General features: G+C 52.0%; 3 protein-coding genes across 4 annotated transcripts in view; 2 read left to right on the plus strand and 1 right to left on the minus strand.

Annotated features, from left to right (window-relative positions):
• The window catches only part of LOC119101800 (forkhead box protein O), a 43,938-nt gene extending 40,569 nt beyond the window's left edge, over positions 1–3,369 (plus strand). Inside the window, exon 6 of the mRNA XM_037225224.1 lies at positions 2,805–3,369. The gene's annotated coding sequence lies outside the window, so the exon portion shown is untranslated. The remainder of the gene's footprint in view (positions 1–2,804) is intronic.
• A 4,171-nt stretch (positions 3,370–7,540) lies between these two features.
• Positions 7,541–10,235, minus strand: LOC119101802 (putative WD repeat-containing protein C227.12). The gene is made up of 3 exons (XM_037225225.1): positions 8,993–10,235; positions 7,922–8,119; positions 7,541–7,682 (listed from the first exon to the last, which is right to left on the minus strand). The coding sequence occupies exons 1-3, from the start codon at positions 9,991–9,993 to the stop codon at positions 7,541–7,543; spliced, it is 1,341 nt and encodes a 446-aa protein (XP_037081120.1). The 5' UTR covers positions 9,994–10,235.
• Positions 10,236–10,580: 345 nt separating this feature from the next.
• Positions 10,581–17,428, plus strand: part of LOC119099907 (protein FAM76A) — a 39,497-nt gene continuing 32,649 nt past the window's right edge. For both annotated transcript variants that reach the window (XR_005094433.1, XM_037223001.1), the window contains exon 1: positions 10,581–10,755. Coding sequence is in view for 1 of the 2 variants with exons in the window: in XM_037223001.1 (XP_037078896.1) it covers positions 10,672–10,755 (84 nt within the window). In the remaining variant the exon portion in view is untranslated. The remainder of the gene's footprint in view (positions 10,756–17,428) is intronic.

Raw genomic sequence — 17,428 nt, forward strand, 5'->3', positions numbered from 1 at the left:
GCTCGTCCTCAGCGCATGCCGATCACTCGGGCATCGGCACCGCAGCCTCTCCCTCCCAGTCACCGCTATTATCCCACACTTCCAGTGCCCCTGGCTTAACTACGGCGCTCCCAACCCGCTGCGCCCGTCGACTTCCCACACGCGCCTGCCGCGAGTTTTGCGCTGCCCCCTCCCCCCCCAGCACGCCTGCTGAGTGCTGCAACTTCCAGCTCTGTTTCGCGCACGCCGTTCGTGCGGGCCATTTACCCGCCCGGTCTGCCGGGGCCGTTTACCCGCTGAGTCTGCCGGAGCCGTTTCACGTCTGCCCCATAGCGCGGCCTCCCCCCGGTCGCGGCCCATTGCGCGCCCCAGGCGTTTCGGGCCGCCGCGTCCGCGACGTCCCGCCTCTTCCCGTCCGCGCGCCGCGGAAAGGAGCTCAGAGGCGGCCCGGCGGCGACCGCCGGCTGGGCACGACGCTGCCACGCGCCGTGGGTGCGGGCCGGGCGGGCAGCCCACCCGGCCTGACAATGGTGGTGTGGAACGGTGCGAAGGGATAGCATGATATTCGGCACTGCCACTGGTCGTGCTTCAGGGTTTAACGGTGGTCATAATCTTCATCGACACCTGCACTGTTAGTGTGGCATAGTTTTCCACAAAGAGGGATGGGGGTCGCGACGTAGCCACTGCTGCTGTGCCGGAGTTTGATTTGACGTAACCCCTTACCAGCTCCGTGACCGTTTCGCACTGGGGGCCGGCGCTGGCTCCGTCGCACCGTGCGGCAGGTCAGGGTCGGCACCTCGTGCCGCGCGCAGGCCAGGGTCGGAGGGCACGGGACGCCGGGGTGAAGAGCACTGCCGTTCGGATTCGTGACTCAGGCTCACGCACGAGAGATACGAATCGAGGGGCTCATGCCGTCACCTTCTTGCTTAGAGATTGCACACGAAACCCTCTGTTGTCAGAATGTCCAGACGAAGGTAAACGGCGGACTCGAAATGGAGCTAGCTTACTCAGCAGCCAACATTTTGCGGTTTAAGAACACAAGCGTTGCATAGACTTGCTAGTTCAGATAAGTGTAATCCATGATACGGCACGACATCCGCTATACCATTTTCTTCATCATATACATTTTACCACTGAAAGAGGTCAGTCTCGCCGTCTCTCCCACTCCAACTTCTCTCAATATTATCCTGCCGTGTGAGGGGACGACACGGGACCTGACGGCCTTCCCAGCCGGTTGTCAGCTCTGCCCTGGAGCCCGCCGCCGCCGCCGGCTGGCTGAGGGGACGACACGGGACCTGACGGCGAACCCAGCCGGTTGTCAGCTCTGCCCTGGCGCCCGCCGCCGCCGCAGCCGGCGGGCTGAGGGGACGACACGGGCCTGACGGCCTTCCCAGCCGGTTGTCAGCTCTGCCCTGGCGCCTGCCGCTGCCGCCGCCGGCTGGCTGAGGGGACGACACGGGCCTGACGGCCTTCCCAGCCGGTTGTCAGCTCTGCCCTGGCGCCTGCCGCTGCCGCCGCCGGCTGGCTGAGGGGACGACACGGGCCTGACGGCCTTCCCAGCCGGTTGTCAGCTCTGCCCTGGCGCCTGCCGCTGCCGCCGCCGGCTGGCTGAGGGGACGACACGGGCCTGACGGCGAACCCAGCCGGTTGTCAGCTCTGCCCTGGCGCCCGCCGCCGCCGCCAGCGGGCGCACACGCTCGACCCGTGCAACGCCGCCCGAGCTGACCGGCCCCAACGGCACCGCACTGCTGCTAGGCGGCGTCTGAGGAGGCCGCGGCTCGGCGCAGCGCCGCCCAGCCATGGCGCGTTCCTTCCCAGCAGTGATGCCGGTGGCCCGGAGGCACGGCGCCAGATCGTCGGCCGGCGCCAATGAAGGCCAATGGAGCCTGCGTTTTCCGCGCCTTCTCGCCTGCCCTTGTCTCGTGCAGGAATGATCTGACGCTGGAAACGGCTTCTCGCCAGCCATCACAGGCTGCCATCAAAACAGCTCTCGGAACCAACGGAGTCCGGCACAGAAAATCAACAGTCATTTCTTGAGATCTCTGAGCAGGCGCCGGCTCGCCATCCCAGTGTCGCTCGAGTTTCGCGGCCACCGCGGCGCCGGTGGTGCGCTGCCTTGGGCTCTCTGCCGACCACGCTCGGCACCAGGACGGCGGCAGATCGTGCGGCCCGTCGCTGACCTGCGGCACGCCTCAGGAGTGACCCGGCCGCCCCCTGACCTTGACTTGGACACGCCGCAGCATCGGCCAGTGGGCGACCACCTCGGTCCGTCGGCTGAGGCGCGACTCTTTGTTACGAATATCTAGTGTCTGCTTGGCTGTTTATGAATGTGTGGATGGGTGAGATGCACACAAAAGACTAATCTGGACCTGAATAGGAGACATCCTGGACTCCTAGTCTCGCGGTGTTGTTGGGAGTAAATAATAACCCACCAGTAATGTATCAGGAAAATCGTCAAATCTGGGAAGAAGGTAGATGCCTCGCATAGGATGGGATTATACACGGAATTTCGCCAATCAAACAATGCCAAGCATTATTAGAAGCATATGCTGATATTTTAATCCAGTCGCGATAATTTTCTGCTGACAATGCCAACATCGTTAGCAATTTTAGCAAATCAAAAAGGGTTAAGAATGGCTTGAAAGGAGCATGGGCCTTCGTTGGTCGACCAACCCAGAACGATTTGAACCCAGAGATGTTGGTGGATGTGACCTATAAAACTGTTAGCAAGTTCTGTAATGCCTCTGAGCCACGACGGTCGGAACGGCCTTACAACCCGATCAGCACGCGTCTCTCCGTCTGACAGACCGTTCCCGTCGTTCCAGGTAGCATATCCCCGTGCGTAGCACCAAGTGCCATTACGCCTGCTGCCGGCGGCGGCACTGCCGGCCCGCCGAGCACCAGCGCAAGGGCCGATCACCAGCGGAGCGGGCCGACACCAGCCGCCGCCAGCTCCGCACCACGGTCTGCACAGCGGCCCGCACGGAACCACCGCCTCCACCTTCTGGCTTTTGTCGTGGCCCACTCCCATCCATGCATTTTGGTCGTGATGGCTGGGATGACTGTATGTGGTGTGTGGAAAAGTGAGCTTGTGGCATAGGTAAACGTATTTTAGAGAATTCTCTGTGAGCGCCATTGCAGATGGGCTCTTGCCTGCGTAAGCCGGTCTTATGATGCCCTCAACGCCATGACGGAGGAGTATCGGAGGGGGACAGGGACGAAGCTGAAAACATTGTTCAGCCGAGGCCCGCTATACGGCAGGTCCGCCCGCACCAACATCGCCCGACGAGTGAAGACCCGGTGATCAGGACACTGGAATGAGCGCTGGAGGCCGGCGCGCCTACAGCGCGGCGCCGGCTCGGCGGGCCGGTGCTGACCGCCGGCGGGTGGAGCCGGGCCGCCGGGCCGCACGCCCGGCCGGGGCAGGTGGCACGCGCGAGCCGCGACGGCCGGCCGATGGTGCGATCAATGGCAGCGGCGCGTGCCGGTCTGGGACGGCACGCCGGTGGCCGCGGCTGCGAAAGGTGCCGCGCGGGGCAACAGGGGCCGCGAACGAACGGGAGCTGGACCGGAGGGTAAGGCAGTCGGATGACTCGCAGCAGGCTTGAACTCAGCCCAGTCTATGCAAAGTCGACAACGACGAACTGCAGAGGAGGGCGTCCATTCCGACTCCGTCTGATGCAAACGAGCTGGAACTCTGAGACAGCGTTATTACGGCTACCTTGGAGTACATGGATGTTAAGTTCCGAATCAGGAAAAGGTGACCAGGATCCTGAGGTCGGTTTAAGGGAGGCACCTGATCAAGGGAAACTAATGCAAAATAAGTACAAGTTTCTGACTTTCTCAAACGTGTATAGATTGCGCCTTTCCTAGGATTTAGTTAGTTACCCACCCAAAGCATACTTTAGACTAAGGACGTACCGTGAGTTAGGTGTGCTCATTCAAAATCGACTCGCTCACACAGAAGTGAAAGAGGCTGAATTCAGAGAGGGCCACACTTTGACCATACATGAAACGGCCTCAACATTGAATACAGTACAGCCTGGAAGTGGCACATCGAGTTCTGAATGCGTCCGTAACAAAGCGTGAGCAGACTTGACAATCACGTGTGCACCGCAAAGCCTTTTGCTTTGATCGCCGAGAACGCGGCATGTGGAGCCAGCTGATAAGTCGCGCCGATTATCTGAGCCAGCTTGATCTCGTGAGCACGTCTCAGTCACCAGACTTCGCCTTTGCCACCAATTCCGCCGAGGCGAGCACCGCGTCGATCTAGTGCTTCGTAAGACAGGTTCAGAATCCGTCATGCGTCGGGGAGCACTGGGTGGGCATGTCCACTGGACACATCACTAGAGGGAACGGATGCGAAAACGGACTCCTTGTGGGTGACAAGCAAGTCAGGAGGGATATATCCGCTTTGACGTGCCGTTCCAACTCACGAACCAACAACTGGCAAGCGATCACAGAGTCACTGGGCCATTCATTGGGCAGGTGTCGTGACATATTTCGCTGTCGTGGGGCAAAACACACGATACTCCCACTAGCCTCAGCTCGATGTAAATGTTCCAGCAGTGCTCTACATCCAAGGTTCAGTTCTAATTACGCCATTCCATATGGCCCTGGTGAACAACGTTGATCAAAATGTGATTCTGGTGATGACAACGATGCAGCACAGTTTTGAAGGCTGTTCGCTCCAGAGCGTGCGCCTTCAGAATCCATCCCCGAAAGGTGTTGCTGTTTTGAGTGGGAATGGATGAACTCGGATGATGTAAGGGAGGGTGATGTGTCAGGATTGGTGCGAGCCCTCACTGTTGAGTATTTTCCTATTGCCTTTTGTGATTTTTTGATACCGGATGCATTTACATAAAGTGGCATTTAGTGGCAACTTTTGGCATGCGACACCGTGCGTTCTGACTGAGTTCTGCCCGTGTCTGTCGATTATGCCTTGTTGAATGCGCAGATGCCTAATGATCGATAGATCAGTGTCATCTTCCTTTTAATCAAATATGGTTACTATTAACACCATCATGTACTTTTTGACGGTCTTCAGTTCGGAGCGCGAAGGTGTTACTAATGCGCTGCTTCTTAGCCATGGAAAGTTGCGCGAATCAAACTCGTTCTTTAATGCGTGCTGTTTTCTCGAGCTGTGTTAACGTTGATGTGACCCCAATGACATTTCCTGCGAAAGGAGTTTCTAGCCTTCCACAGGCCTCGGAAAAACTGGACTTAAACATGAAAAGAACCTTCGATTGCTTAAACGGATGTCCTAGGATTGCATAGCCTTACAGCCGTTTAATCACAACTCATGATCCCCGTTTTCACTCTATGTCTGCGTGACTCTCTGCATGAGCTTAGCCGGGTGTCCTCAGCTGCTGCATTCGTGATAAACGGCAAACAAAATATGCACATGTTTTCCGATCATGTGTGCTTTTGCAACAAGCTGGCGCGCCGCTACGACGACGCTGGAGGCCCGCGGTGCACTGGCGCCACCTATGTCGACGCTAGCGCCGAATGTGTCGGATCGGACCGCCAGGGCCAGCGAGTAGATTCGCGTCGGTTGTGCGTCTTTTGTAATAACTCTCGATGTCCGCGCTTGCAGTAATGATGCCAGATCCGGTGTGATTTCTTTGCACAGTGAGCCAGTAGTGTGCACTGACCAACACGCGGACGCAATGCTGGTGGCAGCTCGTCACCGGCAGCGTTAAAGCAGGTGTTTGTATCAGCAGGCGCGCCGGTTTGTGGAATGTATTTTACCATGCACTCGGATTTGGCATTGAATCAGGCTGATCTCGGCTGTATGAAGAGCCACGTCTTAGTTGGGTCATCTTAAGGGATTACTGCCGTCTTTGTTTTACACAATGTTGGTGGCTGTACCGATGACGTCACACCACTGGAATGCAAAAGGTACACAGATCACAGCACGAAGCGCATCGGTCTATTTTCCCGGAATACAGGCAGTTAGTGAGTGCTGGATGAGATGGTCTCAAACTTATGCGTGTGCTGCCTTTGACATGCTTTTGCCGTTGACCCGCGCGCCAGATTAGCTCGGCTATTCTCCGTTTGCTGATGGCGCCCCTGCCAAGTTCTTTGTTCCGTGGGTCACGTGTTCGCGAGCGCATTTTTGAGCTGTTCACGTTACGCTACGCGTTTGTTTCACGATGTGTGTTCCATGTACGAATTGGAAACGTGCTTTGTCGAATAAAACCCGCAGATGTACAAGCTTTGCTAAAACACAGCATGTAAAATAAGCGCGAACCGTAATGCCTATTGCAAACTGAAGGCGTATAGATCCGCGCGCATAGTTGCTGCTCTGGTCTTATCTGTTGACGATGTTAACACAACCATAAGGTCAATCGTCAAACCAGTCAATGCTGCTCAGGCTTGATGGTACGAAGGTCCCGCTCATGAAATTCATGCCGTACTGTTTACTAAATAAAAAAAACAACGAATCCCTAAAACTGCTTCCCAGCTCCAACAAAGCCACAGGCCACAACGGAAGCATTCCCACCTCTGCATTTAGCCTGGTTCACGTTTCATTCGGCGCTACGGCCTAAGGCGTTGTCATAACATAAATATCTGGAGGTGAACCCACTCTGAAATAGGGTTCCTGTCAAGGCACATGTTTACGAAAATACTGCCGCGTAGACAAGCGAAATGTTGATGAAAATCATCCACATGAATCTGGCAGATATTCCACAGCTTTCCATGCATGTCCTTGCTATGTCGCAATTCGAGCCATTGAGGGCGACGGAACAAATGGATTCGATCATTGCACAGCACTCAGGACAGTGGAACTCAAAAGCGCATGGTCGAGATTACCACACTACGGTTAAACGACATTTTGAGCGCATTACCATCAGATAAAATAGCTTTACGCACGGTGGATCCAGCTGTATTTATATCATTCAAGGTCACAAATGTCCAAGAATCTATGCAGTTCACTAATATAATTCCATTTGATTAAACAAACATAGGAATTACAACACCATCTGAAACATTATGGCAAGGTCGGCATACGTTTTGAACGACCTCCCTTATTTTACATGCCTTGAGTGGTTACCGCCTCTTACCATACGCCTCGGGCATTGCATTCCATTTTGGATGCGTAACATAGGTCACACACGCTGGCATGACTGACCGCTGCCATCACGCCAGCATGGGCAGGTGACGCCCTAAGTGAACCGTGCCTGGTGCGACCGCGACAGGCCTCCACGGGCGTTCCGTCGGAGCCGCCGCGGCCGCCGGCACCGTCCCGCCTCAGCCCGCTTCCGTCGGCCCGACCCTCCACACGGCCGGGCTCTTCACACCGCCGCCGGTCCGCCGCGACTACCACCCGCGGGCCAGCCGACCATCGCGCCCCAGGCTTCCAACGCTCTGGCCCGCATCCGCCGAACACCGCCGGCGTTCAGCACGGCTCCAGCACGCCCCCCCCCCCCCCCCCCCCCAACTCTAACCAGTGCCCCTCTCGCCTGCCGAGGCCCACCAATGACCAACCCCTGGCAGCGCGGCAACTGGTGACGGCTCCCGCTGCGAAGAGTCTCCTCTGAGGGCCGCCCGCCTGCCTCTAGTACCAGGTGTCGATCAGCAGCGCTTCAGAGCCGAAGCAGGCGGCGATCCTTGGAAACTGCTTGTCGGCGCACACGCTGACGTCCTGGCAGCGCACGCTCTGCGGCACGTTCCGGATTGAACCGACTGTCACGAACGCCCTGCCGACAGTACGATACAGATGCGCTCAGTGCCGTCACGCTCGGTCAGTGGCGTTATGCCCGGTCAGTTACGTGTGCATGTTCACCACCCGATCACCAGCCGTACTTAGGACCAAGCGCTCGTTCCTGGCGACTTTATTGCGTCCCTATGCCCAGTGACCCGCGCTTGCACTGATGGCCTACCCTGACTTTGGAAGACGGAGACACAGTGGCGCACAGGGTGGAGCTGCTAGTGTCACCTGCAGTCGATCATGCGGACGAGGTTGACGAAGCCGCCGGACGCCGCCAAGTAGTCTTGGCCCATGAACTGGGCGCCCGTCTGCATGCTCTCATGAGAGTCGGGCTGTATGTCCGTGATGAGCTCGCCGGAGCCGTAGTCCCATACCTGTAGCGCCTGTCGCCGCCGCCACGACGCCGTCACCACGCGGTTCGAGATGCTGCCGGGCACACGGCCACCGTCACAACCGGCCGAGCGGCGGACGGGGGCTGTCGGACACGGGCCACGGCGCCGCGCACGTCAGTATGTGTCTGTTCGCAGACGCGACCCAAACTGGTTTTCCAATCAGTGACCACAATCCACGTGTCAACGAAACGGATTCGCACAACCCACCACTCCACGAAACGTCCGTAATTTAAGGTCAGGTGGACGTCTGCTGAAAGGAAATAATTCGGTCTTTGCCGCCAAGTTCCCCGAGGGACGCACTTTGTCATTCAGCATGCAACAAGCTGGCACGAGGGAGGCTGTTTTGGTCATTGACAACAACGGCAGACAGCGATGTAGTTGCCTTTTCAGTTGGAGGGAGAAGGGCATTACCCCACTTAGCCCAACTTTGAGAAGAAAGTGGTCCAAATCAGCAGAGAAACACGTTTTTTTAGTTTGGGGAAGGTTCCGTCATTTTTCTCCACTCATGTGCCCACAAACTCCTTTTGAAAAACCACGACCATGACGGCAGAGCCTATGAGGAGATCAACAGGGCGATCAAGAGGCACAAGGGGCATTGACTTCGAACGCAATTTGTATCTTGCTTCGTTCCATTCCACGCCATGGTGCTAATGCCCATTTACCCTGCGATGACTGCGGCCTCTCCCCCTCCCCCTTTACCCCCACCCTCCTCCTTTCGCATTTCTTCAGTCTCTGACTCACGGATTGTGAGACCACCGGCTTATTAAGCCTCACTGATAAATGGTATACAGATATCAGCAGCGATAGATGTGGCACAGACAGGAAACGGACGTCGCATGACCCGTTCCCCGTCTCACACCTCCAATTTGAACCCAGACCTGGCGGAGCGCCCGGAGTCTGCACTCACGGGTCGATGCTGAGCCCCTCGCCGCAGATGTGTGGCCCGTAGATGCGGCGCACGGCGTGTGGGTGCCGCATGTCCCAGAACTGGACCGTGTTGTCCCAGCCGGCCGAGAGCAGCTCGTGCGGCGTGTGCGGGTGCGCAGCCAGCGCGAACACGCGCGACCGGTGGCCGTCGTTGAGCGCGTGGTCGGCGGAGGCGTGCAGCCGGCCGGCCAGCCGGGACGTCGCCGCGTCGAACACGCGGATCGCGCCATCCTCGCCCGCCAGCTGGAAGTACTTGCCGAGGCAGTCGAACGACAGTGCCAGCACCTGCTCGTCAACGTCCAGCGTCTGCAGGCACTCGCCGCTCATGTAGCGCCAGAACTTGACCAGCCCGTCGCCATAGGCGTTCAGGAGCACGGTCGACGGCTTCGGCTCCGGCACGGGCACGAACCTGGCGCACGTCACTGGCATGCTGCGCTCGAGCGTGTCGTGGTCCTGCAAGAGAACGACGTGCGAGGCTACGTCGTCCGTACTGTATATGGAGGTGCCGCCGGACACCGTGCCAACAGCCAGGTGGACGCCGTTATTGCTGAAGCGGCAGCACATGATCTCGGCCGACGTGGTGATGGTGGAGGCGATCTTGACCGAGCCTTCAGCACGCACGTCCTTGCCGTCGCCCATCATGGCCAGCGCCAGCGCCTGTGCACTACGCTCGGCCGGCATGTCGCTGGCGGTCGACCAGTTGCGCTTCGGCAACGGGCGCGTCTCCATCACGCTAGATCGCGAGGCCAGGCCGCCCACAGGCAAGGTACGCCGGCTGCCGCTGCCGGATGCTTCCGACAGCCGGTTCTCTAGACCGAATTGTGAGCGCTCACCGCTGATGTCGGCCAGTCGAACACGACGAGGAGCGTCTTCGACGGCAGAGGATCGCCGACTCTGTGACGCCACCGCCATCGCCCCGTGCTTCAGCAGATTCTGCCCTCCCTTGTCCTTATGAAAAATACCCTTCAGACCGTGAAACATGATACCGCGATACTCTCTACTTGTGGATAATTCCAACGAACCAACACGCTGGAGCGTTGCACGAAGCTGGGTCGGTCACCTGAGAGCCCCAACGTTTATAGACACCAGTCACTGGCAGCATGCGTCGTACTTACGGAAATAATCCATAAATTCCAAAGTTCATGCAAATTCTCAGTACACATATAAGCATATATGCGTTCAAATAACCAGAAATTGAGGTGTTGCTACCTTCAATGACATCGCTTTCGTCAACTCTCACCTCCGGCACACGCATTGTCTGTTTAGATTAGTGATGGCCGGTTGCTATGGTCATTGTGCATTGCTATGGGCAAGTATTTGAGTATCGGAAATGGCGGGAGGACTTTACAAGTTTGTTGCATCATGAAATGTTGATATTCTGCTGAGTTATGGATATCAGTGAGACTGGCTTATAAATGTTAAGAAATTATTTGCGACGTGTTAATCAATTAGCTGTTATAGGCCACAGCAAACTGTTTTAAAAAACGCATTTCAAAAAATGATGGCCATGGTACTGGTTACCTGACTCGGCGTTTGATCAGTGGCGTATAGTGATGGGCGATGGCGACGTTAGTGTTGCGATACCTTGCGAAGGGTGTGTGTGGTGGGGCGGTGCAAACATTTACGACTCTGTGATTGCGCAGACTGAAGGGTTGTGATATGTCGGATATGCTATTTGCGTGTTCGAGGTGTTTCAGTCGGCATCTATTTGAAGAGCTGTCACAAGGGCAGCAGCTTTGCAAGGTATGCAGACTTTTGAGACGTTATTGGCGCACAGTAATAAGTTTGTAATGTGCATGTTTATTAAATAGGTAAGAAGGTGGAGGTACATAGCTGCAAGCATGGGGCTGCTATGCAGTTTCACTTGTGTTATTCAATGAGGTGAAAGTTGTGACTCTCGAATGACCTCCAGTCTGAATTGATGCAGGATCCTACAATACCTAAATTTGTGTCCAGCTAGCCCCTTGACAGTGCCATAGGATGAGGGTATTGCCAGCATGGGCTTCCTGTTGTTTTTGTGCAGACCCTCACAATGCCGGATACAGCTTATGGTTATTGTTAGTGGGGCACTTGTTTCTGTGGGCCCAGTTAGCCTACCTATCTGCTCTTGTGAATTAGTCAGATAAACTTGACATGCAGACTTCCTTCAACTTTTCATATCATACCCCATTTAACACACATAATTACATATTACCATTTCTTGAACACACCAGATTCTGTCGCACTTTGTGAACATTCTGTTTTCCGAAAGATATAGAGTGACATGCTTAGACCAAGTCTGCTTAATTCTTATATTTGTACAAAATGTTTTATGTTGTCCAGTAGAAGGCTTGGAATGTGACAAAATAGAGTAAATATAGCATAATGTGACTTAGATTACTTAATTGTTTGGTAGATTTCTCAACAATAGATGAAACTTTTTCCTTGTTTTATGGTTTTGAGCTTAATTATCAGCCTTGGAGAAGAAAGCTGGTGGTGAGCAGGGGCTTACTACAGGTATGTCACTTTTTATGCCTTAAGCAGAGCATAATCACCACTTCCTTCCCCCCTCTACTATTGAGTTGAGCCTCTCACTGATATTGTAAGCCTTCCCCCAATGCATATGAGCAAAAAAGGGGAGTACTAGGCCAATGAAATGCTGCAAGTGTCAGAACTGCTGGTATGCTAGGTATCTAATCATACCAGCACCAGTCAAGACCAGCCAGGCAGACCAATATGCTTCACTTTGGTCCAGCATTTTATGTCGCAGTAGAGAGTTCATGGTCAGTAACCCATATTTTGTGAAACACCACCATTGTCACAGAAAATGTAGCTGTAGCTATGTAGCTGTAGCTAATGTAGCTCCAGCTAACTGTAGCATGACACCATTCTTTGTCAGCCAACCAGGTTGAGAGCTTAGTCACCCTTTGTCCTGAGATTCTCTCATTGGGGATGTTGATTGTGGTTGGTGGTTTGGGGTGTGATGTACCCATGCATAGTACCTATTTCATTGTTTTTTTTAAATGTTATCCTGTCTGAAAAAGTTAGGAACATGTGCTGGGGGATAGCCTGAAGCATTGTTGCATTTTGTGACACACACTTGTGTACCATGATTCCATCAGGTAAATTTTTAGCTTAGAGTCATATGCAGAGTTAAGCTTAAAGAGCAGATATGCGACAAATGATATTGCTTTGCCACCCAATATACTTCCAATGCTGGTCTAAGTATCTGATGTCAGGCATTGTAATGTCAGTTAGTCAATCAGCTGGCCCTAATATTACCATTACCATATGCAGTAACATTTCATCCAACTCTGAACTGCTTGTGGCGATGCTACACTCACATCAAAACTAACTGGAAGGCAAAAGGAATGCAGACAATGCTCAGAGTGAGTGGGATTGTTCATGGACTTAGCCCTGTCAGCCATTATTTCCTTTTCACCATGGACAACTTCCATTCAATGCCACCAAAGTATTTTTAAACCTGACAGGGGTGTGGCAAAGAGATCAAGAGCTATATGTCGGCATGACAGGGTAGGAAGACATCTCCAATTTGGATCAAAACGGCTGAAACTCGGACCTTGAAGATCAAATTAAGTGGATATGGTCATGATGAGGACACTGTTCTTGTACATTTACATTGCTCATAAAACTGCCAGAACAGAGAGCTACTCTTGCCTTTCCCAGGACAGTGTACAACAAAACCCTTCCAGTTTTGAAAGGATCTCCCGAACCAGTAAACCGTGTCTCAGTGAAATTGTAGTTAGCTAAGCTTGAGCCTTGTTCTCAACTTTTGAGCTTTGGCCTACTTCCACTTTTACTTCTTCATTTTCTTCCACTTCCACATAATCCACATCCACTTCTTTTGCTTCTGCTATTTTAATTTTACATGCCATTTTCTTTTTACCTAAGGTTCTCCCGCGTCAAGCATGTGACGCACGACCTCATTAGCAACGTTCTGCACGGTCCGTCAGGACTATGTGGACACATTGCCTACCCATCAAAGCAATGCCAGTTAGTCCACGCGCAGAATCAAGAATGTACCTCTGAGTAAAAGTCTGGTAATGTGCTGATGGATGACAATTATCCTGGGATTGTCACCTGAAATATCTCCCACTCCTCCGTTTGTTATTGTCCTCCCATGTTAGTGCTTGCCTGTTTTCTTTTACTTTCCCAGCCTTTAAACTTTTGAAAACTGACCAGAAGTGGAAGCCTACAGATACCCCATGCTAGGCATTTCAGGTACTCGATTAAAATGTCAAATTGTATTCGTGGGGAGAGTCAACAAGACAGTTTTCCGGTCACCCATAGTCAAGCTTATCCTGGTAACTTTGTCCAATTAATGCAGGTTGACATTGTCCCGAAATTAAATGGGTGTTGTAGATCATGTTTCAAACATAGATAGGACTGAGGGCGTCTTGGCAACCAGGCCATGACATCATCCTGAGATGGAATGGCCAACCCGAGCACTGTAATTCCCCCAGATAAGACACGAAGGCCCCTCACAGACCGCGCGGATACCGCTGAATCACAGCACTGCAAATCGCCCCTGATAATCTTACAAGCTTTGCGCATTTGTGAGTATGCTTCACTGGGTACTCAACAATCAAAATTGTGTGGAGCGGTAAGTCTTTGGGGATAAAGTAATTGAATTGCAGTATCACATATTTTAGTGTTGAACCCGGAGAGTTTTGCAGTGCATTATGGTAGATGACCAACGTGACCACCCTGGAATTTGGCGAGGACGTGATGATACCGTAGTTTGTAGGACATTCTTGTGGTGTTGGTCTTCAAAGGAAAGATGTAAACGCTGTTTTATCATTAGCAGCATTTTGAAAATAAAGCTGGGCTTGTTTCGAAGCATAAAATATAAACGTTTGATAAACATCGGCGAACTGATGTGGACCTCGCTTCTGACGTCAAAAGGTCATGTGGGCTGTCGAACGAAACAACAGAGCTTGTAAACATGCGGGAACATGTGCAAATATGGGCGCGCGTAGGCGGCAGCACCAATAACTCCGACCCCAGCCGCGCTCAATGAGCGTTCTGCATACAGCGCTGGTTTACACCGGCCACGCTGTTTTACAAGTACCCAAGCGGACAACCGTTAGCGAATGCTGCATAAGCTAATATAAATATTGCCTGTAATTGTCTTACATTGATGAGCAGCAGCCGCGGGACAACATCCCAATTTTTAACTGCGAAGTCCTGCAGCACTTGCCGCCAGACTTGTAGGACGGGGGAGAGACTGCGGCGCAGGACTCAGGGCCGGCGTCCCCGTGCCCGGGCTGGCTGTTACGATGTCGTGGTTGGACCTAGAAGAGCAGTCGCCGCCTGCATAGCCGGCATGGAAGCTGTTTTTCGACACTCAGTATCCCAAATTTCAAAGAACTTAAAAGCAACTTAAAAGAATCAGACGAAACCATCACACGCAAATACTGAACTAGGCTATCTCAGAGAACAGAACGAGAGAATCATGAAACAGATGTGTTCGCTGTCGCTGACGTGTTCTCCACCCGTGGCACGTGCGGGAAAAGTACGGCGTGGTGCATTTCAAAGTTGATCAGCGATCAATAGCATTCTTTGTACCACTCCCATATACTGTTTACTTTGACGGACGGCGACAGCACGGTAGTCGTGACAACACTTAAAGGGAATGCTCCACATTTGTGTGGCGTTGTGAACTGAAATAGCCATCTTGAGGACCTTTTGATGCAGTTCACGGTCATGTCCTTTTTAGGACCCTAAACGATCTGGCTCCTGAGTTACACGCCCGCACAAATGCGAACAGGTATATTTGGAGCCTATTTCAAAGCTGCCTCGGCATTTATGAGGCCATACAAACGTCATGCGATCGCGGTCATACTACAGGCTGTATTCTGCTTATGGTTAAAACAGGACGGCCGCTGGTACATTCGCAGAAGCGATGATGCGGCGCGTATGATACAATGCGCGGAAGATGATTGGCTGCTAGCGATATTTCGGTGCTGAATGCGTGTCACGAACGTAAGCGTGAGCACTTTCGGGTTGTGCGGCACTCGTCGTGAACGGGCCATTTTCCCTTATGTCTAGGCCACAGGATTATGCTATAAAAAAAGAACGCCACCGACGGCAAAAAAGTACGGCACCCCAAAAACGGGCACTCTCCCGAAAGTATAAAAAGAAGACGCGACGGCGAATCTGTCTTTTCCCCCTGCCGACGTTTTTTTCTACCACAGAGAGTTCGGTTCGCCTTTTGTGCCGTAGCACAGAACCTTGCACGGGCTTATGAGTTAACAAGGCGTTATGAAAGTAGAGAAACATTGCAATAATTTTAGATATATATTTCATTAAATATTTCACACATGTATCACAAATTTAAATTTCGAACAAAAGGTTGTGTTCTACAAGACCAACCTCTTGAGCCGCATTACCATGAACCTCCATTGGGACTTTGTGTTGAGCGGAGGTCACGGGGAAAGATGGCGTTATGACTGAAAATATGTGCGGAAATTGCGAGAAAGCCTGCAGTTTGAGGGTTCCGCGAGCTGTGCAAATGTGAGATCACGCTTTTTGACAAAGGAGTAAATTGGAGGTTTGAAATGTGTGTGATCACTGGTGGTGTGTGCCAGCGGCTTGTATTGATCTTGATGTGATGGGGAGGCTTGAGGTTTGTACTTCTGGGAAAGAACATTGTTTTGGTACTCTTGAAGTCTACTGATTCCCAATAAAATATGATGTATTGATACCTGTCTCTGCCTTGATGTTTGCGTTTGAATATGACAAAGGAACGCTGGCAAACTAAGAGAAGCACTAGCACTTACGTTGCAGGGGTGTACAAAGGCAAGCTGGCACTTCATTGTGACCCTGCCAACATTTTGAACCTATTGAGGTGTTGCAGCATGTAATTAATACATTGCGTGTCATTGCATCAGCAATTCATTTTGGCAGTGGGGGCTGGTGCGTGGTACTCATTAATACACATGCTCAGTGTAGGCTCACATTATATGGCTTTGCAAAATTGTCTTTCCCTAAATGATTCTGAAAATATAGATCTGTATTATTACTGATGCACATCGTACTGTCCTCACAAATTTTGTATGCAGGCGAGCATTGCTTGTGAGTCATCAGTGCCATAGTCACTGCAACTTGCTTGAGATGCTGGGTGCTCTGAAGGGTGGAAAAGTATTGGTGTTGGTGTCTTGGATAGCACTTAAAAATATTCTCATCATGAGCCTTGTGTGCACTGGCAGCTTCATCACTTCCTTGCATTTTGCCCACCCAACCATAACCACATGCACTCGTCATGTCTCCAGCCTTGTGGAAGGTCAGCATGTTTGCAGTGTCATTTCACCACATGTAAAATTTTCCTGTTATTTTTTTTTTGGTATAGCAGCCTAATGGCCGCAGCATATTGCATGACTGGGGAAGTGGAAGATATGTTTCATCTTTCTCACCTACGTTTTGTAAATTACCAAAACAGGTGACGCCACTTATTGGTTGTCTGCTTTGCTGAAAGTGATTTGTATATTGCATCATGTGTTTTTGGTCAGTCATACGTCAGATGGGGAGTCAATACAAGAGAGGACACTTGACCCATCTTTTCATGGTGGAATTTAATATGAAAGCAGCTTGGAATGCAGTACAAAAAAACTATCATTGTTCATTATGTCATGCCACAGTACAGCACTGAGGTATTGTCACAGATGTTGATCCGTGCCATCACACAATGTACCACATTGGCTTACTACTCTATATCAAACCTATAAGACTGTAGCTTATAATTTATGACTGACTGGTAACAACTTATTCAACATTGCTAAAGGACGATCAACAGCAAGAATGTCATTGCACCGCAATGGCTATATCGGGGTTAGTCATTAATTGCATAAGTAATCGTAAGCACAAAAAAACATTCTGGGTATCCCAAGCTTACCATCTTTACCATATCAAGAGCAATGCTTCGGCAATCAATTCATAGCAACGTTACAAATTTATTCATTTTAGCACGACACCACATTTTCAGTTACAAACAATAAACAAAGTAACTACGGTGCACATCACATGATGCCAGTGTCAGAACTACAGCACTGCGGCCAATGCTGGTTCGACAATAAAGCATTGACAAAATTATGAACAGCATTGCAGCAACAGCAGCAGCACAGCATATCGTGCTTTGATGTTAATAATCTGCCATAAAAGCTGGCGATCGCTACGTTGCGTATGTCAAACAGTTCACCAAAGCTTTTATTACGGCCAGCACCAAGACAACAAACTAACAAACAAACCACCCACTAATCCACCGCCCGACACATTCCCCGCGACTAGAATGGTTGGTTGGCCTCACCTTTCGTGTGTTTCAAGGTATTCCTTAGGTCTGGCTGCCAGATGCTGCCAGGTATAGCTGTCGTCACAAAACCATTCGTGACGCCATCAGGCAGTGACGTAATGGGGCACA

This window comes from Pollicipes pollicipes, unplaced genomic scaffold (assembly GCF_011947565.3).
Source record: "Pollicipes pollicipes isolate AB1234 unplaced genomic scaffold, Ppol_2.1 Scaffold_4881;HRSCAF=5763_pilon_pilon_pilon, whole genome shotgun sequence".
Taxonomy (NCBI): Eukaryota; Metazoa; Arthropoda; class Thecostraca; order Pollicipedomorpha; family Pollicipedidae; genus Pollicipes; species Pollicipes pollicipes.